This window comes from Chelonia mydas, chromosome 20, assembly GCF_015237465.2.
Source record: "Chelonia mydas isolate rCheMyd1 chromosome 20, rCheMyd1.pri.v2, whole genome shotgun sequence".
Taxonomy (NCBI): Eukaryota; Metazoa; Chordata; order Testudines; family Cheloniidae; genus Chelonia; species Chelonia mydas.
This window is the reverse complement of record NC_051260.2, coordinates 17812008-17835978: the sequence shown is the minus strand read 5'-3', so window position 1 is coordinate 17835978 and position 23971 is coordinate 17812008. Positions and strand designations below refer to the sequence as shown.

At 62.5% G+C, this 23971-nt stretch overlaps 1 protein-coding gene across 6 annotated transcripts in view; it reads left to right on the top strand.

Moving 5' to 3' along the window:
• Nucleotides 1-23046, top strand: part of LOC102947410 (hemicentin-1) — a 78916-nt gene extending 55870 nt beyond the window's left edge. For 3 of the 6 annotated variants that reach the window (XM_043532489.1, XM_043532485.1, XM_043532490.1), the window contains 9 exons: nt 6451-6768; nt 8615-8896; nt 9687-9962; nt 11522-11764; nt 13143-13385; nt 15220-15459; nt 16868-17110; nt 19293-19556; nt 20032-23046. In XM_043532489.1, the coding sequence (XP_043388424.1) occupies nt 6451-6768; nt 8615-8896; nt 9687-9962; nt 11522-11764; nt 13143-13385; nt 15220-15459; nt 16868-17110; nt 19293-19556; nt 20032-20231 (2309 nt within the window). In that variant the 3' untranslated portion in view covers nt 20232-23046. Of the gene's footprint in view, nt 1-6450; nt 6769-8614; nt 8897-9686; nt 9963-11521; nt 11765-13142; nt 13386-15219; nt 15460-16867; nt 17111-19292; nt 19557-20031 lie in introns of those variants that run through there. The other 3 variants (XM_043532486.1, XM_043532487.1, XM_043532488.1) reach the window with 3 other exon arrangements.
• Nucleotides 23047-23971: the final 925 nt, after the last annotated feature.

Genomic DNA, 23971 nt, shown 5'->3' with positions numbered 1-23971 from the left:
TAGGTAGGAAGGGTCTCGGGATGTCCTGGGCAGCAGTCTGACCCCTCCCAGCCTGGTCAGGCCCCAGGGCCCACGCTGCGTCCGCCGGGCGGCTTCCCTCAGGGACAGGGATCGGGTCATCCAAGCGATCCCTCTCCTCCAGCTGGGCAATCAGCTGTTCCTTGGTGGACCTCCCGATGCGCAGCCCCCTCTGCCTGCACAGCTCCACCAGGTCGCTCTTAAGGCGTTTAGCGTACATCTCCCTGCTGGCCACTCGCAGGCCGGGCAGCTTTCCACGGTTTCCAGGAAAAGCCCCTAGTGTGCCAGTCCTTCTTGAGGTCACCACCTCTTTGCCAGGGTCGAGCTGCAGACTCCTCCGCCCCTGGGACCGCTCGCTGCAATCCCCCGGGGGACCCTGTTACTGCAAAAGTTCTTCTCTCTGGTCACACACTCCCAGGGGTTAACCGCCCCCTGAAACCGTCTCTCTCTGAATCTTCAGCACACCTGGTCCCCGTCAATCCCCCTTCGTTTTACTGTTCCCCAGTCACTTACTGCAGGAAGCGCCGTTCACGGGGTGCAGTAGATCCCACCGCTGCCACCAGTTGTCACGGAGTGTGGGGGAGTCCAGGCCCTGCACCCCTCTTCCTGGGATTCACTGAGACTCTCAGCCAGCCAGTAAAACAGAAGGTTTATTGGACAACAGGAACACAGTCCAAAACAGAGCTTGTGGGTACACCCAGGACCCCTCAGTCAAGTCCTTCTGGGGGAGCAGGGAGCTTAGACCCCAGCCCTGGGGTTCCCTGTGTTCCTCCACCCAGCCCCAACCTGAAACTAAACCCACCGAGCAGGTTCCCTGCTGCAGCCTCCGTCCACATTCCTGGGCAGAGGTGTTACCTCCCCCTCCCCCTCCTGGCTCAGGTGACAGGCTCTCAGGTCTCCCGTCCCCAGGGCACATTCCCAGGTCAACACTCCCCCCTCCCTGCTGCGTCACATCGTCACACACTGCTGCTACTCTGAAACCTGTCACAAAACTAACTGATTGGGCAACAACATGGCAAATGAAATTTAATGTGGATAAATGTCAAGTAATGCAGACTGGAAAAAATAACCCCAACTATACATACAATATGATGGGGGCTAATTTAGCTACAACTAATCAGGAGAAAGATCTTGGAGTCATCGTGGATAGTTCTCTGAAGACGTCCATGCAGTGTGCAGAAGCAGTCAAAAAAGCAAACGGGATGTTAGGAATCATTAAAAAAGGGATAGAGAATAAGACAGAGAATATCTTATTGCCTTTGTATAAATCCATGGTACACCCACATCTTGAATACTGCGTACAGATGTGGTCCCCTCGTCTCAGAAAAGATAGACTGGCATTAGAAAATGTTCAGAAAAGGGCAACTAAAATGATTCGGGGGTTTGGAACGGGTCCCAAATGAGGAGAGATTAAAGAGGCTAGGACTTTTCAGCTTGGAAAAGAGGAGACTAAGGGGGGTATGATAGAGGTCTATAAAATCATGAGTGGTGTGGAGAAAGTGAATAAGGAAAAGTTATTTATTGTTCCCATAATATAAGAACTAGGGGCCACCAAATGATATTAATGGGCAGCAGGTTTAAAGTTCCTCTTCACTCAGCACACAGTCAACCTGCGGAACTCCTTGCCTGAGGAGGTTGTGAAGGCGAGGACTATAACAGGGTTTAAAAGAGAACTGGATAAATTCATGGAGGTTAAGTCCATTAACGGCTATTAGCCAGGATGGGTAAGGAAGGGTGTCCCTAGCCCCTGTTTGTCAGAGGGTGGAGATGGATGGCAGGAGAGAGATCACTGATCATTACCTGTTAGGTTCACTCCCTCTGGGGCACCTGGCATTGGCCACTGTCGGTAGACAGGATACTGGGCTGGATGGACCTTTGGTCTGACCCAGTATGGCAACTCTTATGTTCTTAGGGGAATAGGGGGACGGACGGACGGCCAGAGGGCGGGTGTAGGGGGATGGACAGATGGACAAATGGGGTGTAGGGGGACAGACAGGGCCATCAGGAGATCGAGGGGGGTGTCAGGGTGGCTAGGTTGGGCTGAACAAGGACTGACCGATTAGCTTAGCTCTCAGAGCTGCACACCCCACCCCGCCCTCTTCCACTTCCCTCCCTGCCCATTGCCCACAGAAACCTGCACGCCAGAGTGACGCCCCCTGCCAGCCGGGGACAGGAGCTTTCCCATCCCAGCGCCCCCCTGCCCATGCTGGAGGAGGCTGCCTGGTGCCAGAGCAGCCCGGAGCCTCCATCGAGCAGGGCTCTGGGAACACCCGGACCAGCTTTCCCTGAGCATCCTCATGCTGGAGTCAGAGCTGGTGCCTTGTGGAGGGGCTGGGGTTCCCGTGGGACTGGCCCGGGGAGCCCCATTTGCTGATGGGCTCCGCACTAGGGTCAGGGACCAGCACTCGGCCAGGACTGGTCCTAGGGCAGCGGTTCTCAGACTTTTGTCCTGGTGACCCTTTCACACAGGAAGCCCCTGAGTGCGACCCCCCTTGTATGTGAAAAACACTTTTTTATATTTAACACCATTATAAATGCTGGAGGCGAAGCGGGGCTTGGTGGGGAGGCTGATCGCTCGCAACCCCCCATGTAATGACCTCACGACCCCCTGAGGGGTCCCGACCCCCAGCTTGAGAATCCCCATCCTAGGAGCTCAGCCGGGGCAGGCCATGCTGAGACAGGCCCCGTTCCATCCTTTGCAAGCAGCTGTCGGCTCCCAACAACCCGAATGGGAGCTGCCTCCTTGGGCGACCCAGCTGGCCCCTGTTCCACTGACTCCGAGGAGGGTCCTGGGGTGGCCTAGCGCAGTGGGGCAGGGAGAGCCAGCGCGACGGGGCACTGGTCTCGGTCGGGGTCTGGGCGGTGCCCGGCGCGATAGGGCCCTGGTCTCGGTCCGGGTCTGGGCAGCGTCCGGCGCGACGGGGCCCTGGTCTCGGCTGGGGTCTGGGCAGCGCTTGGCTCGACGGGGCCCTGATCTCGGTCGGGGTCTGGGCAGCGCCCGGCGCGACGGGGCCCTGGTCTCGTTTGGGGTCTGCCTGGCACCCGGCTCGACTGGGCCCTGATCTCGGTCGGGGTCTGGGCAGCGCCCAGCGCGACGGGGCCCTGATCTCGGTCGGGGTCTGGGCAGCGCTTGGCTCGACGGGGCCCTGATCTCGGTTGGGGTCTGGGCAGCGTCCGGCGCGACGGGGCCCTGGTCTCGGTCGGGGTCTGGGCAGCGCTTGGCTCGACGGGGCCCTGATCTCGGGTGGGGTCTGGGCAGCGCTTGGCTCGACGGGGCCCTGATCTCGGTCGGGGTCTGGGCAGCGTCCGGCGCGACGGGGCCCTGGTCTCGGTCGGGGTCTGGGCAGCGCTTGGCTCGACGGGGCCCTGATCTCGGGTGGGGTCTGGGCAGCGCTTGGCTCGACAGGGCCCTGATCTCGGCTGGGGTCTGGGCAGCGTCCGGCGCGACGGGGCCCTGGTCTCGGTCGGGGTCTGGGCAGCGCTTGGCTCGAGGGGGCCCTGGTCTCGGCTGGGGTCTGGGCAGCGTCCGGCGCGACGGGGCCCTGGTCTCGTTTGGGGTCTGCCTGGCACCCGGCTCGACGGGGCCCTGATCTCGGTCGGGGTCTGGGCAGCGCCCGGCGCGACGGGGCCCTGATCTCGGTCGGGGTCTGGGCAGCGCTTGGCTCGACGGGGCCCTGATCTCGGTCGGGGTCTGGGCAGCGTCCGGCGCGACGGGGCCCTGGTCTCGGTCGGGGTCTGGGCAGCGCTTGGCTCGACGGGGCCCTGATCTCGGCTGGGGTCTGGGCAGCGTCCGGCGCGACGGGGCCCTGGTCTCGGTCGGGGTCTGGGCAGCGCTTGGCTCGAGGGGGCCCTGGTCTCGGCTGGGGTCTGGGCAGCGTCCGGCGCGACGGGGCCCTGGTCTCGTTTGGGGTCTGCCCGGCACCCGGCTCGACGGGGCCCTGATCTCGGTTGGGGTCTGGGCAGCGCCCGGCGCGACGGGGCCCTGATCTCGGTCGGGGTCTGGGCAGCGCTTGGCTCGACGGGGCCCTGATCTCGGTCGGGGTCTGGGCAGCGCTTGGCTCGACGGGGCCCTGATCTCGGTCGGGGTCTGGGCAGCGTCCGGCGCGACGGGGCCCTGGTCTCGGTCGGGGTCTGGGCAGCGCCCGGCGTGACGGGGCCCTGGTCTCAGCTGGGGTCTGGGCAGCGCTTGGCTCGAGGGGGCCCTGATCTCGGTCGGGGTCTGGGCAGCGCTTGGCTCGACGGGGCCCTGATCTCGGTCGGGGTCTGGGCAGCGTCCGGCGCGACGGGGCCCTGGTCTCGGTCCGGGTCTGGGCAGCGCTTGGCTCGACGGGGCCCTGATCTCGGGTGGGGTCTGGGCAGCGCCCGGCGTGACGGGGCCCTGGTCTCGGCTGGGGTCTGGGCAGCGCCCGGCGTGACGGGGCCCTGGTCTCGGTCGGGGTCTGGGCAGCGCCCGGCTCGACGGGGTCCGGTTTCACTTGGAGCCCAGGGCCCTGGCTCCAGAGGTGCCCAGCTCTTATCAGGGGCGTTCCGCCGGCTGCAGGAAGCGGAGGAAACCCGGACTCAGGCGCCGGCCAGTTCTCGGGAACTCGGGGGCGGGCGCCCGGGCTCCTGCGCTGCGCCGCGCCGCGCTCCCTCCTCCGCCCGAGACCAAGCCCCAGCGCCGCCAATCCCGAGCCCGGCGCGGCGCGTCCTCAGCCATGCGGCCCCGGCAGCTGCGGCCCCCGGCTCCCGGGCGCTGCCTGCCCCTGCTGCTGCTCCTGGCGCTCCCAGGTACGTCCCCGGATCGGGGCCCGGCGCGATGCCGGCGGGGAGGGGCTGCGAGCGCCGGGCAGCCGGGCGGGGTCGGGACCGGCCCACCTGCGGGGTCCCCGCCACGGCCTCTTCCCCCCACCCCGCCGTCCGTGCCTGGCCGGCGGGGGCCCCGAGAGGGAGCCAGTCCGGCCGCCGGGGAGGATCGGGGGGGCTGGTTCGGCGTGTGGCTTGTTAAGAAAAGGCTTCTCCCGACAGGTTGTGCGGGAGGCGGTGGGCACCAGTGGTTAGAGGGGGCGGGGTCTGGGAGCCAGGACTCCTGGGTTCTCTCCCCAGCTCGGGAAGGGAAGTGGGGTCTAGTAGTTGGGGGGGGGACCCCTGGGTTGTAGCTCCGGCTCTGGGAGGCAGGTGGGGGCTAGTGATGGGGTCACTGGGAGTCAGGACTCTGAGCTACCCTAGAACTTCAGGCAAGTCCCTTCACTTCTCCATGCCTCAGTTTCCCCGCTGGTGAAATGGGAACAATAATGTTTGCAAAGTGCTTTGGGATCTTCGGGTGGAGGGCGTTGGACACCCACGGCGCCGTCACTGTCCCGGGGCTGAGCGTGGATTCTAAACACCGGGAGACGCTGCCCTGACCCTGGTGTCCTCCGGCACCTGGGAGCTTCAGCCCCTTCCTCCGAGGCTCAGCGCGACGGGCCCGTTTGCCATTTCAGGGGCTGCAGAACGACCCTTCAACATGAGCGTTCGGCCGGAAGACTCCGTGGTGGAGCACGGCGGCTCCATCTGGTTAAACTGCAGTACCACGTGCCAGGACCCTGATGCCAGGAGCGGCCTGGAGACCTCGCTCACCAAAGCCCAAGAAAAAAGAGGTCCCCGATGGGAGGCCAGAGAGCTGGTTAATATCTGGGAGTGGGTGTCGGCCCCTCAGTGCTATTTCTTCTGCTACGGAGAAGTAACTCGGGCATCTGCCCGCATCACCACTTACCGTAAGCGACTCACAAAAGGAGGCTGCTGGGGGCTGGTAACGGGGGCTCTGTGGGGTTGACCCATTCCTGTGTGGGGAATCCCAGGTTGTTTCCTGGGGAAGCAGGAGATGAGCCATCAGAGTAGAGACCCCCCACCCCGGAGCAGACGGGATCATTGTGTACTTCTGGGGAAAGAAGCTGGATCGGCTTCTCCAGAGAGTCCGGACTCAGTTTAGCCTCATAGCAGCACAAACTTCCCCTGAGTCCACAAACACCATCCCTACCCAGGGGCTTGCCCTGCACTGATGGGACCCCCCCCCCCCCCACCAGGGTTGGTCTCAGAGGCTCGTGCTGCCCTCAGCCTCTCTGGAGAGGTTGCCGATCAGATGCCTGCATTGTGCCTGGCATGAAGATGTTGTTTTGCGACGTGGGGACGCGTTCAGTTGGGAACCCACACAGTCCCACCTTTCCCCTGCGCTGGAGTGCCCTGTGGGGCCAGCACGAAGAGCCTATCGCCGTCAGCTGGCCTGGGGCTGGGATCAGGGCGGGGATGCAGCCAGCTGCAGGTGCTGTCTCTTGCACAGTGCAGGCAATGCAGTGGGACAGGCTGCAGAATTCGGCCACGCCCTGGAGGATCCCAGCGCAGCCACCATGGTGGATTCCCTGTCCACTTGCAGCTCCCTGGTGAAAGGCTGTCTGTGTCTTTGTGTCGCTCCAGGGGTGCCGGAGCGGGTGGTGCTGGAGCGGCTCCCGGAGCTGGAGCTGGGCCAGGCCTATAACCTGACGTGCCGGGTTCTGAACGTGGCGCCCGTCAGGCACCTCACCGTGACCCTCCGCCAGGGGGGACGGACCCTGCACACGGAGACCTTCCAGAACCACACCAGGGCCGCGGCCGACAACGTCACGGTGACCCACGAGATCATCCCTCAGCGACAGGACCACGGGCAGGAGGTCACCTGCCACTCAGCGCTGGACCTGAGACCACTCGGGCAGCTCTTCCAAAACTCCTCCCCTGCGGTGGAGCTCAGGGTTTTTGGTGAGTGCCGATTCACTAGCCCCAGCCTCTCGGGCAGGCCCTTCCACGGGTGCAGAGCGGGTGCCCAGTGCCGACACTCTGATCAGGAATGAGGCCCAAACCGCAGGGAAACAAGAACCAGACCCTTGGCTCGCCTGCCTCTCGTCTGAGCCACCCTATCATGCTCTGACAGCTGCCGGGTCTGCGGGAATTATAATCCTGTTAGCGGGAGTCTATTAATAACTCTGTGCTGAATCCCCCAGCCGGCTCCCTGCCTTTGTCTCCGAGCTCTGGGCTCTGGTGGAGCTGCAGTGGCTGCTTGACTCGCCGCTTTTCTCCTGCTGCTGGGGCGAGCGATCTGTGAGCTCACCTGGGTGTTTTCAATCCGCTACAAACCCTCCTCTCGGGGGAGAGAGGAAACGCCAGTGCCAGCCCGTGGGCAGGACAAGGCGGTCACAGGAGGTGTCATTAACCATCCTCTGCCCTGCTCAGGGGTGCAGTGCTGACGAGAACGGCCACGCTGGGTCCATCCAGCCCAGGGCCCTGTCTCTGACAGGGGCCGGTGCCAAGTGCTTCAGAGGGAATGAACAGAACAGGGCAATTATCAAATGATCCCTCCCGTCATCCCGTCCCAGCTTCTGGCAGCTGGAGGTTTAGGGACACCCAGAGCATGGGGTTGCATCCCTGCCCATCCTGGCTAACAGCCACTGTTGGACCCATCCCCCAGGAATTACCTAATTTTGTTTTGAATCCTGTTATTCTTTTGGCCTTCACAACATCCCCTGGCGGTGAGTTCCACAGATTGCCTGTGCGCTGTGCCAAGTGGAACTTCCCTATGTTTGTTTTTAATCCTGCTGCCTAGTAATGTCATTGGGTGGCCCCCGGCTCGTGCGTTACGTGACAGGCTGGGAGCTCTCGAGACAGCCGGCTTTAGAGGAGGGATCAGGGTTTCTCAATGGGACGATGCTGGAACTAGAAGCTCTCAGGCCTCGGTCCTGGTCCCACTGCAGATCTAAGGGCAGATCCTCAGCTGTTCTGTGACTGTCGGGCCCCTGGGTGGCCTCCCAAAATCACTAGTGGTGTTTGAAAAGCTTGGCCTTAATGTGAAAGTGAGGCAGTGGTGGCGGGGTGGGAGGGGGGCGTCTGGGAGCCAGGACTCCTGGGTCCTATCCCTGGCTCTGTGGAGGGCAGTGGGGTTAGAGTGGGGGGAGCTGGGAGTCAGGACTCCTGGGCTCTCTCTAGGAGGTGAGTGGAGGCGAGAGGTTAAAGCAGGGCAGGAACTGGGTATCGGGACTCCTGGGTTCAGGTCCCTGCTCTGCAACTCGCTGACCGTGTGACCTGGGGTAGGTCATTTCCCCTCTCTGCACCTCCCATTTCCGCACCCACCTCCAGGGGCAGGGTCAGGGGCGAGGTGAGAATGGCAGAAGGTTTGTAAAACACGGTGAGGCCCTGTGTCATTGTGTCCGGATTCGGAACTGGAGCCTGGGAGGAAGTGAGACGCTCTCCCAACAGACATTGGCTGCGTTACGACTGGGTGTATTACGGTAGTGCCTGGAGACCCCGACCGCGATCGGGGCCCCCACGGGGGTGGGCGCGGCCCAGACCTCCACCAAGATCGGGGCCCCCACGGGGGCAGGTGCTTCCCAAACCTGGAGAGCCCTTACCCCAAGGATTTCACAGTCTAACTAGACAGAGGGTGGCAGGGGAAACAGAGGCAGAGAAAAGGGAAGGATTTGCCCGAGGCCGGTGCCCAAGCCGGGAATAGAACCCAGGTGTCCTGAGTCCCAGGCTGCTGGTCTGTCTACTCGGCTACGTGCCTCTGAACATTTCCCTGATGCCCCGCGATGGTTTTTCTCACCTGCTGCAGCTCTCCCAGAGGAGCCCCAGCTCCGAACCTCCCTCTATATAGAGGTGGGCACCAAGGCGACCGCCCGCTGTGAAGTGACCAAGGTCTTCCCTGCCGCTGGAGAGGCCCAGTTCAACCTGTCCTTTGGGGGTCAGAGCCTGAACTTCACCATCACCACATTGAATGACACGGCCACAGCCCAGGGCGAGGTTCGGTCCCTGTCCGCAGGCGAGCGCCAGCTGACCTGCACCGTGTCCGTGGGGCCCGTGTCCAGATCCGCAGGGCAGAGCGTTCTCGTTTACAGTGAGTGTCTGGATTATTCCCCCTGGGGCGTGGGCAGTGCTGGGGCTGATCCTGCAAAGAGCTGCGTGCTGGGCGGCCCTGGCCCTCCTCTGCCCCCTCTCTGCAGACGAGCCGTGACATCAGCCCCGTGTCCAGTTCCAAGGAAGGAGCAGAGCTGAGCTGCACCAAGCCAGGGCTCTGTTCTGCAGAGGGAAGCGGTCGCTCTCCCTGCCCGCCATGCGCGGGACTTTTCCCTGGGCGTGTTCCCTGGTTAATCATAATTGCATTGATTGCTAATTGATCCCGATGAATGAGCTGGGAGTAACAGGGCTCTTGTCCCAGAACCAGCGGGCTCCGTCTCTTGTAGGGACCCGCGCGATGCCCGCCACGCACACTCACACCAAGGGCAAAGCCAAGCCTTGGTGATTTTTATTAGAACCACTGATAATGCCCAGAAAGCGCCAACCCACACAACCAGCTGGGGTTCGCCCAGCCCTGGCAGTAATACTGCCCCCCTTCCTGGAGGGTCTGGTGGCAAGAGACGAAGGCCCAGCCCCGCCTCTGGCAAGCTGAATGAGTCCAATGGGCCAGGTTCCCAGCTCCCCTGCTAGACCCTACTCTCTCTCCTGGCGCTGGCGAGAGAACCCAGGAGTCCGGGTTTCCAGCCCCTGCTCACACCACACCAGCCTGGCGCTATAACCCAGGGCTCCCCAGACTAGTGGAAATGGGGTTTCTTTGCAGCGGTGACGTCAGTCACATGTTCAAAATCACCCTGATTATTTCACAGCAGCTTTGCCTCGGTCCCCTCCAGGTTTCCCTCAGCCTGTCCTGGAGATCGACCAGCCACGGGCCCTCGTGAACAGGAACGTGAGCCTCACGTGCTGTTCCCCTGCCTCCCAGCCCCCTGGCACTACGCTACAGCTCAGAGACTCCGAGCGAACCCTGGAGTCCGGGCACCAGCCCTGCCTGCAGCTCACGCTGACGGCCCGCAAGGGAGACAACGGGAGGCAGTTCACGTGCGAAGGGAACCTCGCCCTGGGCAGCCATTCCTTCGTAAAGAACACGTCTGCCCAGCTCATCGTCCTCTGTGAGTCGGGAGCAGTGCCGGTTTGCGCACAGACCCCACCTCTTCCTCACCACGGGGGCTGGAGTGCCCGTGTTCCTGCCCCTGCACGTCCTGCGGTTACTGACACCAGGGCAAAGCCTGAGCGGGTGGCATCTTACGCCCTCCCGCTGGGGCCCCTGGGATGGTAACACTGGAGCATCTCAAAACTTTCAGTGCCTTTATCTTCATGCACCCCTCTGAGGCAGGGCCGTGCCATTATCCCCATGGGGTAGGTGGGGAAACTGAGGCACAGGAAGCCTGGCAGAGGAGAGAGTTGGGTCCCTAACCATTGTGCCATCCAGCCGCCTGGTTGTCTGCCCATCTCTGCTCTGTCTGACTGGCAGCCTCAGCAGTGGAACCCACATTGCTGTCGCACCGCCCGGCCCGGGCTTCCTTACAAACCCTCGTTAACAGAAATTAATAGGGACACAGAGAGAGATGCTGCCAGACAAACCCATTTGCACTCCCCATCGGCCAGTGAGGAGGGAGAGGCTGCACAAGTGTCTGATGATACAGAATGGAGTTGAGAGCGAGCCGAAGGAGGGGAGTCTATTGGTTGGAATGTGGGGGGGAGGGGGGCTGGGAGTCAGGACTCCTGGGTTCTATGCCTAGTTCAAGGAGAGGATTGGGATCTGGTGGGTTAGAGGAAGGAGGCTGGGAGCCAGGATTCCTAGACTATGTTCCCAGCTCTGCTACAGACACACTGCGTGGCCTTGGGCATGTCTCTTCCCCTTTCTGTGCCTCAGTTTCCCTGTGTCGACTGCAATCATTGAGCAGGCTTGTGCTTGGCACCTCATGCAGAAAGCCCCTGGCTGGAGGGTGGGAGCTGTGGCACGAGGACTCGCAGCTGGGGTTATTATTGGCCACAACCCAGTAGCCTTGCGGTGTGCGAGGCCTTTGTCTCTGCGAAGCACTTAAGGGCGTGTGTAAAGCTTTAGCATGTGAGCAGGTCCCATGGCCCAGGGCAGGTGCCCAGATGGGTGGACGCTGACGTCCATCCCTGTTTGGCACGGCACTTGAGCCCGTGCTTCACTTTCTCAGCACATGCCGGCGGGACTGACGTGCTCAATGTTCGGCACGTGCTCCGGGGCTGTGCTGTGTGGGGGCTGCAGTCCGAGTCCCAGAGCTCCCACCAGGAGACCTCTCGCCCTTCCACGCACCCACTGCCCTGCCGCTGGGGCCCTCGGGGCGCAAAAAGTCCAGTGACCCAGGTCGTTGATCCTCCTGCCACCCCGGGAGAGAGCAGAGCGTGATGGGCAACGACTCGAGTTCTGTCTCTCTGCACTTTCGGATGAGCCCGAAATGGATGAGTCGGGTGCCCGAGTCCCCGGATGTGGCTCGAGGGGACGCTGCGAACCCTGATCTGCAGGGCTGGCGGGAGCCCAGCCCGAGCTGTGGTGTGCAAACGGGGGCCTTTCCCCTGCAGGAGACGCCGGCCCCGCGTCGAGAGGGGAGGGGACAGATCAGGGCGTTCAGACGGAGCGAAGGCCTCGTGTTCATCAATCCTTCCCACGCCAGCCTTACTCTTCTCTCTCTTCCAGACAAGCCTACGCTGGACGAGTCCGGCTGCCCAGGTCACCAGACGTGGCTCGAGGGGACCCAGCAGCAGCTGGCCTGTGAAGCCGACGGAAACCCGATGCCGGAGGTCTCCTGCCGCAAGGGCAGCCAGGTGTACGATACCGGCAGCGTGCAGAACGTCACGAGAGGCCACGCGGGGGTCTATCGCTGCAGTGCCACCAGTGTGCACGGGACGGCCGGCAGGAACGTGACAATCCATGTCGAATGTAAGGGCAGGGATCGCAGCCTCTGGGGGCCCCGGGGAGCTGATGGCCCCGCACAGCTGGGCTCCCCAGTGTCGGGTGCTCGCGGCTTCCAGTGCCTGGCTAGAAGTGACGCAGTCCCAGCAAACGCAAGACGGGTCAGACGAAGGGGGAGTGTGTGATTGCCAAGATTCCCCTTTGCTTGGGGGACTGGCTGGCTTGGGGGATGGAGAATGGGGGATGGGGCCTTTCCCCTCCAGGGGGTGCCGGCCCCAACCCACCCCAGGACATGGCTCAGGACAGGGAATGGGACAAGGGGCCTTTCCCCCCTAGGGGGCCCGTCTCCAATCTGGCCCTAGGTGGAGGGGGACTGAGTGGGATGTTCAGATGGAGAGGCGGAGTTCTCCTCCTCTATCGTCCCCAGACTGACAGCGACTGAAGAGTATCCCCCTCCGACAGCTTCTCCCTGGGCCCTGCATGAGATGAGTTTGCCCCCACCCCACCTCCCAGGCAGTAACCTTGTCAGAGGGGCCAAGTTCTGAATGGGCCCCTGTGACGAAGTGGGACTGTTCCTAATGTTTCCTCTGAATAGTGTGGCGGTGCCTCAGTTTCCCCTATGCAGTTCTTAAGTCTCTAGGTGCTGGGGTAAGGGTGTATGGTCGTTGCAGAGCCCTAGAGGGCAGGTGTGTGCAGGGGTCTGGACGCAGACAATGGCCGACACCCTCTTTCCTGGCCACTGATGGCCTGGGCCCTTCCCCCCTGCCAGGTGAGAGCTAAAGGGTTGGAGAACAAAGGAATCTGGTGACCTCCTGGCCCCGGAAAGGGACAAAGCCCAGAGGAGGAGGGGCTGGGGAACGTTTCAGTTTTGGGGCTGGCTGGAGACATGGAGTGAAGGGAGACGTGGTTGCCTGGCTCACTGCCCCCCAAAATGGACCTGGCTGAGGGGTCCTGTTCTCTGCACCTATGAGCTCTGTGTTAGACCATGTTCCTGTCGTCTAATAAACCTTCTGTTTTCCTGGCTGGCTGAGAGTCCCGTCTGACTGCGGAGTTGGGGGGCAGGACCCTCTGGCTTCCCCAGGACCCCGCCTGGGCGGACTGGCTGTGGGAAGCGCAGGGCGGGGCAGAGGAGGCTGAATGCTCCGAGGTCAGACCCAGGAAGGTGGAGCCGGGGGAGCTGTATGTCCTGCAGACAGGCTGCTCCCAGAGAGGAGACTCCCCCAGAGTCCTGACTGGCTTCATGGGGAGCAGCTCCAGAGCATCGCCCGGGGACGCCGTGACAGCCCCCGAGTCCCAGCCCCCCCTCCGGAGCGGGGCAGGGCCAAAGTGGGTGGCAGGGGAACCAGCCCTGCTCTCGTGCCGTAGCTTCCCCTTTACAAACGGGTCCTGGTTCCGTCTCTTCCAGATGGGCCTGAAATGGACGATGCCGGCTGTGCCAGGACCCGGACCTGGGTGGAGGAGACGGAGCAAACCTTGGCCTGCCTGGCCTCGGGGAACCCGGCCCCGGCGGTGGTGTGCGCAAAGGACGGGGCACCCTACGGCGTGGGGCTGCAGCGTCGGGTGGCGAGAGAGCACGCTGGGACTTACCACTGCACTGCCACCAACACCCATGGCTCAGCCCGCCGGGAGGTGACCGTCCGGGTGGAATGTAAGTCAGCAAAGACTGGATCCCTGCAGAGCCCGGGAGGGCCCCAGCTATGCCCGAGTTAGTCACTTGCCCTAGACCCCCCTGCCCTTGTCCTAACCCCTGGTCTCGTTCTGCCGTGGGTGGAGCAGTCGGCTGAGTTAAACCGATGCCCTGCAGCTGGTCTCACTTGGTTGGTTGGCTGGAAGCTCCGGATAAGATCAGGGGCCCCGATGTGCCGGGGGGGGGGGGACCCCGACGGAGATCTGATGGGGATCAGGAGGGAACTGTCCCTCCGGGAGGGTTAACCCTTCGCTGCCTCCTCAGGGTGTCTTGCACTTCCCTTTGAAGCAGCAGGGGCTGGGCCCCGTTGGAGACGGGACACCGGGTTAGAGGGGCCCCTGGGCTGAGCCGGTCTGGCAGCGCCTCTGTTCGGTGGAGCTGAGAACCAGGCTCCCGTCGTCCTCCAGGGCCATGCGAGGAAGGGAAAAGTACAAGCGCGCGAAACTCATTAGGAAAGAGACAGTGACCTTTGACACAGCGCCCGGCGAGCGGGACTGAGCAGCAGCCCAGCCAGGAGGACGTATAAATACAGCGTGCCCAGGGCAAACACCTCGTCAGCAGCAGAGGTTAATTAGGCAGCTAAGGAATGTCTGAAATGTGACACAGTCTGGGACTGTGCTGAAAACCCAGCTCGGCTGGAGTCAGAGAAAGGGACTGGCTAAGCTGGGGGGAGAGGTAGATACGCCGGAGGGGAGGGATGGGGTCCAGAGTGACCTAGGGAAATTAGAGGATTGGGCCAAAAGAAATCTGATGAGGTTCAACAAGGACAAGTGCAGAGTCCTGCACTTAGGACGGAAGAATCCCATGCACCGCTACAGACTAGGGACCGAATGGCTCGGCAGCAGTTCTGCAGAAAAGGGCCTAGGGGTTACAGCGGACGAGAAGCTGGATATGAGTCAGCAGTGTGCCCTTGTTGCCAAGAAGGCCAATGGCATTTTGGGCTGTATATGTAGGGGCATTGCCAGCAGATCGAGGGACGTGATCGTTCCCCTCTATTCGACACTGGTGTGGCCTCATCTGGAGTACTGTGTCCAGTTTTGGGCCCCACACTACAAGAAGGATGTGGAAAAATTGGAAGGAGTCCAGCGGAAGGCAACAAAAATGATTAGGGGACTGGAACACATGACTTATGAGAAGAGGCTGAAGGAACTGGGATTGTTTAGTCTGCAGAAGAGAAGAAAGAGGGGGGATTTGATAGCTGCTTTCAACTACCTGAAAGGGGGTTCCAAAGAGGATGGATCTAGACTGTTCTCAGTGGTAGCAGATGACAGAACGAGGAGTAATGGTCTCAAGTTGCAGTGGGGGAGGTTTAGGTTGGATATTAGGAAAAACTTTTTCACTAGGAGGGTGGTGAAACACTGGAATGCGTTACCTAGGGAGGTGGTGGAATCTCCTTCCTTAGAAGTTTTTAAGGTCAGGCTTGACAAAGCCCTGGCTGGAATGATTTAGGTGGGGATTGGTCCTGCTTTGAGCAGGGGGTTGGACTAGATACCTCCTGAGGTCCCTTCCAACCCTGATCTTCTATGATTCTATGAATAGGGACCGGCGCTGCAGATGCCCTCGGGAAGTAGGGGTCTGAGTGTGAGATGCTGTAAACGGGCAAGCACGGAAACCGGCTGGTCACGCTTGTCATAGGCTGTCAGGGTCAGTTCTTGCACACCCGGTAACATCCGTGCCTTTCTGCTGTGCACCACGCTCCTAATTAATTCATCAATCCCAGTCCAGCTTGGGGGTCGGAGGTTTCTCTCCATGACTCCAGACCCCGAACCTAACCTTCGGCCCATCTGCCGTCCAGATAAGCCATCAATGGACGAGCTCAGCTGCCCAAGTGCCTGGACCTGGGTCAAGGGGATGCCGCAGGCATTCTCCTGTGATGCTGATGGCATCCCAGCCCCAGAGGTCGTGTGCACCAAGGACGGGGTCTCGTACCGCCCGGGCCAGGGGCTGGGCCTCACGGACCCCATGGGCACCTACCAGTGCAATGCCACAAATTCTCACGGCTCGGCTACGAAGACGGTCACCATCACCCTCGAATGTGAGTTTACAGCCTGGCAGGTAGAACTGCCCTCGCGGGCCAGGCTGGTGCCTGCATCAACTCCCATCCCTGGGCCAGTCCCACCGCTGCCCCCCAACCTCCACCCAGGGCTGGGCTGGTCTCCGTTGGCACTCTCCCTGGCCGGTCTGTGGGTTACTGTACCGGGGCCTGCCCACGGGCTCCGGGGCGGTTTGCGAGGAGTTTCTCTTTGCACTTTCCCAGCACGTACACAACAGCGCAGCCCGTGCGCGCAGTGAATTCCAGCTCTGCCCCGGCCCTCCCGGCAGCCACATACAATTGTCCGCTTGCCTCATCCAGCAGGTGCTTGTGTCATGGACTCCCAGGACCGGGAGGAACCCCCTTCGGTGTGACTGCCCTTCTCGGGGGGCCACCTCTCTCGGGGTTAAGCCATAGGCCTCTCTGCCTCCTGGAGCCGCACCTCTCGGAGCCTGAGCCCGCCTGTCTCTGCCGTGGGCCCCCTCAGGGAGTCCCCTCGCTCTGGACCCCCGGGGCCTCCACTCCCAGAGGGAATAATTCCCCCACCCCCCCGTTCTCTAGACCGGAGCAACGCTCAGCCAGGGTAACACAGGAGGGTTTATTGAGCATTGAACCCAGCACAGGAAACTCTCCGGCCTCAGGCCTGGCCTCCCTCAACACAGCACATCCCAGTCTCCCCTGCACCCAGGGGGGCTCTGCCTGCCCCCTCCCTCCAGCCCCGAGCCCCCCTGCTTCCCAGCGGGGCCTCTGAGATCCCCGGCCACAAGCCCCCCCTCTATCCATAGTCCTCTCTCCAGGTGAACAGGGTCGCCTGGGCCCCCTCTCCCCTCTTCTGTCCTCTGGCCCCTCTGGCTGGGACCGGCTGGTCAGGTCACCGGGGTCCCCTCTCCGCAACCCATTGTCCCCCCACTGGCCAGACCCGGCTGGGCCTCCCGAGCTGGGCCTCCTGGTCACCTGTCAATGGGGTCTCCATTCTCCAGGCCAGTCGCTGGCCCTGTGTCCCCACAAACCCCCTCTCCCACCACCTCGTAAAACCAGTAACCCCCAGGGAAACTGAGTCCCACCCCCTTTGCCTGCAAACCATTGAAAACAACGAGAAACCCCCCCGCTCCCTCACAGCTCGTCTGAGAGCGGAGAGGCCCAGGGCCCCTCTGTTACAACAGCCGTGGTGTCGGGGAGCTCGGCTCTGAGGGCGAGGCGCTGCCCCCGCGACAGCGTCTCTTTCGGCTGCAGCGTGGCCGCTCCCCGGTTACCCTGCCCCTGCCTGGACTAGGACCCTGGCGGGCGGAAAGGTGGCCCAGGAGGAGCGCTCGGCCGGGGTTCACCTAACAGAAAACGGAGCCACGGGGTGGGGGAGCCGCGGGGCTTCTTTGTGGTACTGAATAGTGGGGCCTTGTTCTCTGCCTTCCAGACAAGCCCACCATGGACGAGTCCAGCTGCCCCAGTACCCGGGCGTGGCTGGAGGGGTCCCTGCACACCCTGGCCTGTCAGGCGGACGGGATCCCCGTCCCCCGCGTCCCGTGCGCCAAGGAGGGAGCAGCTGAGGAGTTTGGCGGCGAGCGGAGCGTGAGCCGGAATGACTCTGGCACCTACTGGTGCACGGCCACCAACCGCCACGGGTCGGCGAGGAGGGCGGTCACCGTGCGGGTGGAATGTGAGTCCCGACCGTGCGCCAGCGTGGCACGAGACTGCCCGGGCCTGGCTCGCCCTGCGCGTGACCCTCAGGCTGCACGGTCAGCATAGGGGGTGGGAACGGCTCCCTGAGAATCCCCCTCCCGGACAGGTGCCCAGCTGGCATAAAGACCCTGCTCCCAGCCCCCGGCATATGGCATTGGGGCAGGTCTCTGGCCTGTGCTCCGCAGGAGGTCAGACTAGGTGACCCGTCTGGCCTTGGAATCTGTGAATCTGGCGCGTGGCTGGAGCACACGGCCGTGCAGTATCTGCTGCTCCCCAGGGGCCACGGGGTGCAGAGTGTGAGTTAGAGCAGCCCCAAGGCTGCTCTGATTCACCCTGTGGGCTGGGCGAGAGCCCTGCATGACCCCAGAAGACGGGCAGCACAAATGGCTCCTGTTGCTATTGCCACACTATTACGGCAGAGCCTACGGGCCCCAGCCATGGAGTAGGACCCCTGAGTGCAGGGAGCTGTACGTGAATTACGGCAGTGCCCAGGGCCCCACGGCGCTAGGGGCTGCACAGACACAGAATGGAGTAACAGCCCCTGCCCCAGCGAGCTCAGTCTCAGCCAGCCCCTGCCAGAAGCGCGGGAACGGAGCAGCTGGGACTCCGGCCCAGCGCGTGTAAAGTGCAGCTGCTCTGATTTTGGGCTGGGCCAAGCACAGCAGGGGGAAGCTGACCCTGGACATTCCTAAACGAGCCCAGCCTCTGCACCCGGCCCCGTGTTACTAACTGCACCGGAAATTACTGACCGCGAAAGAAAGTTCAGAGTCTCGTGTATTTGCCGCTGCTGGCTCCATTTGCTGGCCCCCTCGTCTGCTCCCCACCTGATTCCCCTGCGCCGGGCCTGGCTCGCGAACACTAGCCGGGGGGTCCCCCGGGTGTCGGGCCCGGCTGCAAAGTGCTGAGCTCCTCGCTGCCCGGGGCAAGGCAGGAGGGCGAGCGCCACCGGGACGCTCCCAAGACGGCGCGATTGCGGCCGATTCCCCTCCCGCTCGCCCGGCGTCCGTCACACCAGCTCCGCCCGAAACGCTTCTCAAAGAGAGAGCTGAAACCCATCGCAGCCAGAGGGAGAACCCAACGGGCCGGGGAGACGCGAGCTGGGGTCTGGGGCGGAGGAGCTGGGGGGGGGCGCTGGGTTATCAGTCGCCGCGCCAGTGCTGTACAAATGGCCGCAGGGCCCCGGAGCTGGTGTCTGAAGGCTGCTCCCCACTGCAGCTCTTGGAGCTCCAGGCGGAGCCGCAGTGTCTACACGGCCGTTTCTGGGGCCGCAGCACGAGCCCGTTCCTAGCCCCGCAGACGTTCCCCGGGCCCCGGCACTGGGCGCTGCACGCGGCCAGAGGCCATTTCACCTGCCAGCCAGTGGGGCCTGTTCTGCCTCCCTCAGCGAGGTGACGGGGCCCGTCCCCGGGATTTCCGCCCGGGACGGCGCCTGGCAGCTGGGACCGGCTCCCCTCGCAGGGTTCTGTCTGAGCAGCGAAGCACGGTACGCTCCTTGCTGCCGGTCAGGCGTTTCCTCCCCCTCGAACCCGTGCGGCTCTCACCTGCGCTGGAGCCGCTCTTCCCACTTCCCTCACCAAGCCAGAACCGGCCACAGCGTTCCCGGCTCGGTCTCGCCGGGGTCAAATCGCCTCCCTGCGCCTGTTTGCACAGCCGAGGGGCCGTCAGCCCCGACCGTCACAGCATCGCACCGGGCGCTCCTGGCCAGCTGCTCAGCCAGTGTTAGCCCCATTTTATGGCTGGGGAAATTGAGGCAAATAGGGTGACGGGCCCAAGCTCACGTGGGGCATCTGTGGCAGAGCCAGGGTTTGACCCCAGGGGTCTGCCCTGCTGCTGAACACAGGGAGGCTTTACCAGAGCTCAGAGGAGAAAGCTCCTGCTCCCAGATGGAGAAATGGCAGTGAAGCGGGGGGGGCCGGGGCTGGCTGAGCAAAGGGAGCCGAGAGAGAGGTAGGATGGCGCAGTGGTTAGTGCACTAACCTTGGACTCGGGAGACCTCAGTGCCATCCTTGCACGGCCTAGGGCATCTCTCGGTGCCCCGCTGTAGAATGGGGGGGAAGGGGGTTGCTCCCCCGCGGCACGGGGTGGTATGGGGGCGAGCAGGGGCCACAGAGGGACCCAGGGCCACATGGCTGCTCAGTGTGTGACCTCTCTCTCTCCAGACAGGCCCGTCGTCTTGCTCCTGGCCGTCAGCCCTTCTGCCACTGTCCCACGCGGCGCCAACGTCAACATTAGCTGCCGTGCCGAGGGCTCCCCGGCGCCCGCCTACCGCTGGACCGTGCCCCCCGCCCCCAATGTCCACTACTCGGCCGATAACAGCACCGTGAGCGTGGCCGGCGCCGACAGGCACAACCGCGGCGTGTACGTCTGCAGGGTCTCCAACGCCCACGGGCAGCACCTGGGCCAGCTCCAAATCCAGGTGACAGGTAGGGACCGGAGGGCGAGGACGCCAGGGAAGGGCAAAGTGTGGGGGGGGGGGGACAGACCCCCTCTGGGGTTCCTCAGTGTTCTGCGGCAGCCCTGGGGGGCCACGTTCCCTGCCGCGCGGTGGGCGAGGAGGCAGGACGCGAGACCAGCCTGATTCGGTGGCACCATGCCCCTGGGGCGAGTCTCTGCTGGCTTTGTAACAGAAGCTGCCTGGCGGTGGGGGGGCTGGGGCTCTGTGCTGGGACCCAGGCAACCTGCCGTCTATTCCCAGCTCCACTACTGGCCTGCTGAGCGACCCTGGGCAAGCTGCAGCCCCACTCTGTGCCTCGGTTTCCCTTCCCCACCTCTGCCCTGCCGTGTGACCTTGGGCATGTCCCTTCCCCGCTTGATGCCTCTGTCTAGCCTGGAAGCTCTCTGGGGCAGGGACTGTCTTTCCTCCTGGAGCCTAAGCTGCGTGTCCCTCCCCCCCGCCAGATAACAGACTCATTGTTGCCGCCCTGATCGCAGGGGTGGCCGTCCTGCTGCTGGGTGGGACGGCCGGGCTCGTCTATTACCTCAAATCCACCGCCTGCAAGAAGGGCGAGTACAACGTGCAGGACGCCGAGAGCTCCTCCAAAGCCACCTGCCTCGGCCGCGACAGTGCCGTCTACGAGATACAGCTCATGCAGACCTGAGCCGGCCGGAGCCGCGAGCACAGGGGCTGCTGGAGGGGAACCCGACGGGGCGTCCCTGCAGCCGGGGCCCTGGCCGGGCCGGCTGGTTTGTTTGTTTGTTGTTGTTGCATCCGTCCTCGGGCCACTTCAGAAGCTCCTGCCAAACTGTGTTCTCTGGCCAGCCCCGGCCTGTCTCCATACAGCCACCTCTGCGGGCAGCTCCTGTCCCTGGGCTTCCTGGCTCGGATCTGCTCCTGCCTTTTCCCTTCCCCAGCCCCGCCCTGGAACTCCCGGTTTGTCTCCACTCCAGAAAGCTGGTGTCTTGCCTTAAATATCCGTTCTCCGGCTTTGGGAAATGGGTCATGAGCTGGCCCCGGCCTGGCAATGATTGTACTGAGGCATGCGGGGTCAGGGGTGTTGCCTAACCCAGCGCCTGGCTGGACGGCGTGTGCAGGGGAGAATGGGTACGTGGCCCGCTGGGATCTGAACGTCTAGGTCCCAGATTCCCAACTGGGGGGAGGCAGGAGCCACCAAACACAATCGGGCCTGCGGGGAAATGAATGTGCGGGGTCTCTGTCCCCCGGCTAGCAGGAATGGGCCAGTCTGTCCTCAGATATAAGAACATACGACCGGCCAGACTGGTCAGAGCAAGGGTCCATCCAGCCCAGTGTCCTGTCTGCCGACAGTGGCCAGTGCCAGGGGCCCCCGAGGGAATGACGAGAACAGGGAATCGCCCAGTGATCCATCCCCTGTCGCCCATTCCCAGCTTCTGGCAAACAGAGGCTAGAAACACCATCCCTGCCCATCCTGGCTGATAGCCATTGATGGACCTGTCCTCCAGGAACTTTTCTAGTTCTTTTTGGAACGGATCGAACAGCTGGGGACCGGCATGGTTCATGTGTCTTGCCAGGAACTGCTCTGAGACCCAGCAAACTCGTTTCATCGCAGGCCACTAAGTTTATGGTCTGAGCGCCCCGTTACCCCTGTCAGTCAGCGTTTGGGTGCGGCTCACCCAGGCTGCTCCTGCTCCCAGGTTACTACAGCCATGGCCTGTTAAACTTCCCTTCTTGTTGTCACGGAGTCCCCGGGCGATGCGCTGGAACTGAAGCCAGGCAGGACTCTGGGGGAGTCTCCTCTCTGGGAGCAGCCTATCTGCAGGACACACAGCTCACCCGGCTTCCCCCTTCCTGGGTCTGACCCCGGAGCATTCAGCATCCTCTGCCCCTCCGTGTGCTTCCCACAACGAGTCCGCCCAGGCAGGGTCCTGGGGAAGCCAGAGGGTCCTGCCCCCCAACTCCGCAGTCAGACGGGACTCTCAGCCAGCCAGTAAAACAGAAGGTTTATTAGATGACAGGAGCATGGTCTAACACAGAGCTTGCAGGTGCAGAGAACAGGACCCCCTCTGCCGGATCCATTCTGGGGGGCAGTGAGCCAGACAACCCCGTCTGCCCTTCACTCCATGTGCCCAGCCAGCCCCAAACTGAAACTCCCTCCAGCCCCTCTTCCTCTGGGCTTTGTTCCTTTCCCAGGCCAGGAGGTCACCGGATTCCTTTGTTCTCCAACCCTTTAGCTCTCACCTTGCAGGGGGGAAGGGCCAGGCCATCAGTGGCCAGGAAACAGGGTGTCGGCCGTTGTCTGTGTCCAGACCCCTGCACACACCTGCCCTCTAGGGCTCTGCAGTGATCATACACCCTTACCCCACCCCCTAGAGACTTAAGAACTGCCTAGGGGAAACTGAGGCACCCCCACAATATTCAGAGGGAACATTAAGAACAGTCCCGCTTCATCACACCTCTCTCAGAGACAGCCAGGAGACCCCGCCCCCCCCCTCCGACATCTGCCCCCAGCTCGCAGAGGTTAGTGAATTCTAGCACTTGGCTGGCTTGCTGTTTATGGGCCCTCGGATGGTGGAAATCAGCCATAGCTTCACTGGAGCCAACGGGGCTAGAGCCCCAGCTGGTGTAAATCAGCATCGCTCCATTGACCCAAGCTCTGACTCCAGCATGAGTCGAGTTTGCCGGGTGGCGCTGTCACTCACGCCAATGTTCTGGGCCTATCGAGCTGTCCTTTAGAGGCAAAGTAACGCCCCAGCGCGTTTTGTATGATGGTTGTGGGGCAGAATTAAAACAGCAACGCACCTCCCACCCCCCCCCGGCCACCCCCATCTCCCACTTCCAAGGGCAGGATGCCAAAGGAAACCTGCAATGGCCAGAAAAAAAGTCTGCATCTGCAGGCTTATCGCAGGATTGTACCGGAAGAGCCGCTGTGGATGTCGGTCTTGTTGTGCTTCTCTCCAGGCAGTGTTAATTACCAGCACAGACTTTGTTCTCTAGCAACTGACAAATTTAGCACATCGGCGACAGCCCCACGGCTGAGCTGCAGAGAAAAGCCGCTCCCCCTCGGCACACGCCTGGCAGGGGATACGCGAAGCAGGTGGGAAAAGCAGCTTGTAGGGTAGCGGGCTGCCGGATGCCACGCTGCCGGCCTCGGGGACTGTGGGACTTAATGTTGCCGCGTGCTCAGCAAAGCCGTGTGGTGGTCTGGCCAATCGGCCAGGTACTGCAAGCCGACGAGCGCGGGCCAGACCCGCCGCTGGCACCAGCCAGCATCACGAATGGGTTACGGTGGGATCCCCAGTCACGGCCCAAGGCCCTATTGTGCAAGGCGCTGTACGTTATTTACCAGGGGTGTTGTGATACCGTCGCTCCTGTGCCAGGACACCCTGCACTACGTGCTGCAGAGACACGGACCTGCCGCGTTAAATCCTGGCGCCACGCCACTTTGCGCCAGCGGACGATCTGGCCCGTAAACATAACCAGCCTCTCGGCCCTTCAAACGCTTGTGATTGTCTTTCACTTTCGAGGCAGGTTTTATCGGTTTTTCGAGGCCCCGGGGCTTGTTTTTCATCCTGTTACATGAGCGGAATGTCTGAGTTTATTTTTTGGACTGGCCAGAACAGCTCAGACGGGGGGGGGGGGGGGGGTCCATCCAGCCTGTCCTGGCTCAGCCCACCCAGGAGGGGCCAGCGATGGGCTATTCTGCTACTGGCAAATTCTCTCCCTGCCCACCCTGGGTTCGAGGAACCCCAGCTTCCCTGCTGAGGACGTTTCCGCTAGAGCATTCAGCGGGGCCGGCTCCCAGCCAAGCCTGGCGTTGGAGCTGCAGACAGCCAGGCTGGTCTTGTCACCAGCTGGGCTCCTGGGCTAAGGAGCGTGGTGCTGACCTGAGCCGGAGCTAACCCACCGCGTTCGCCAGGGAGCCACTTCCGGGGACATTTCCAGCAGCAGGTGGCCGGAGACGCAGCAGCAGATCTGGCTCTGGTTCAAACCCACGTTGCGCCTGCCATGCATGTGAAGCAGCGAGGAGAAGGAGAATGCAGGGAGCTCGAAGCCACTTTTGCACTCCCTGTTTTCCACCCCCCCGCCCCTTGGTGTAAGTGACGCCCTGCTTCCCATGCCTACCTGGCACGCTGAGAATCGCTGTGGGGCCCACGCTGCTATGGCCATACGCTCCGTCTGTCCCCGCCACCAGGGGCAGGCATGGGGTCGAGCCCTTCTGCCATCTCTGCACCTGCCGGGGCCCCCCTGCCCCTCAGGGGATTGCTAAAGGGCTGCTTCCACCCCCCGTAAAGCCCCTTTGTGCGGTGGCCTGCGCATCCCCGAGAATCAGGCTGTGGGTCATCTGAGCTTCCCCTCCCCCAGGTGGCACTTTGCAGAGGGTTTACACAGGCCTAAAGATCCCTGTTCAACCGCAAGCGACAA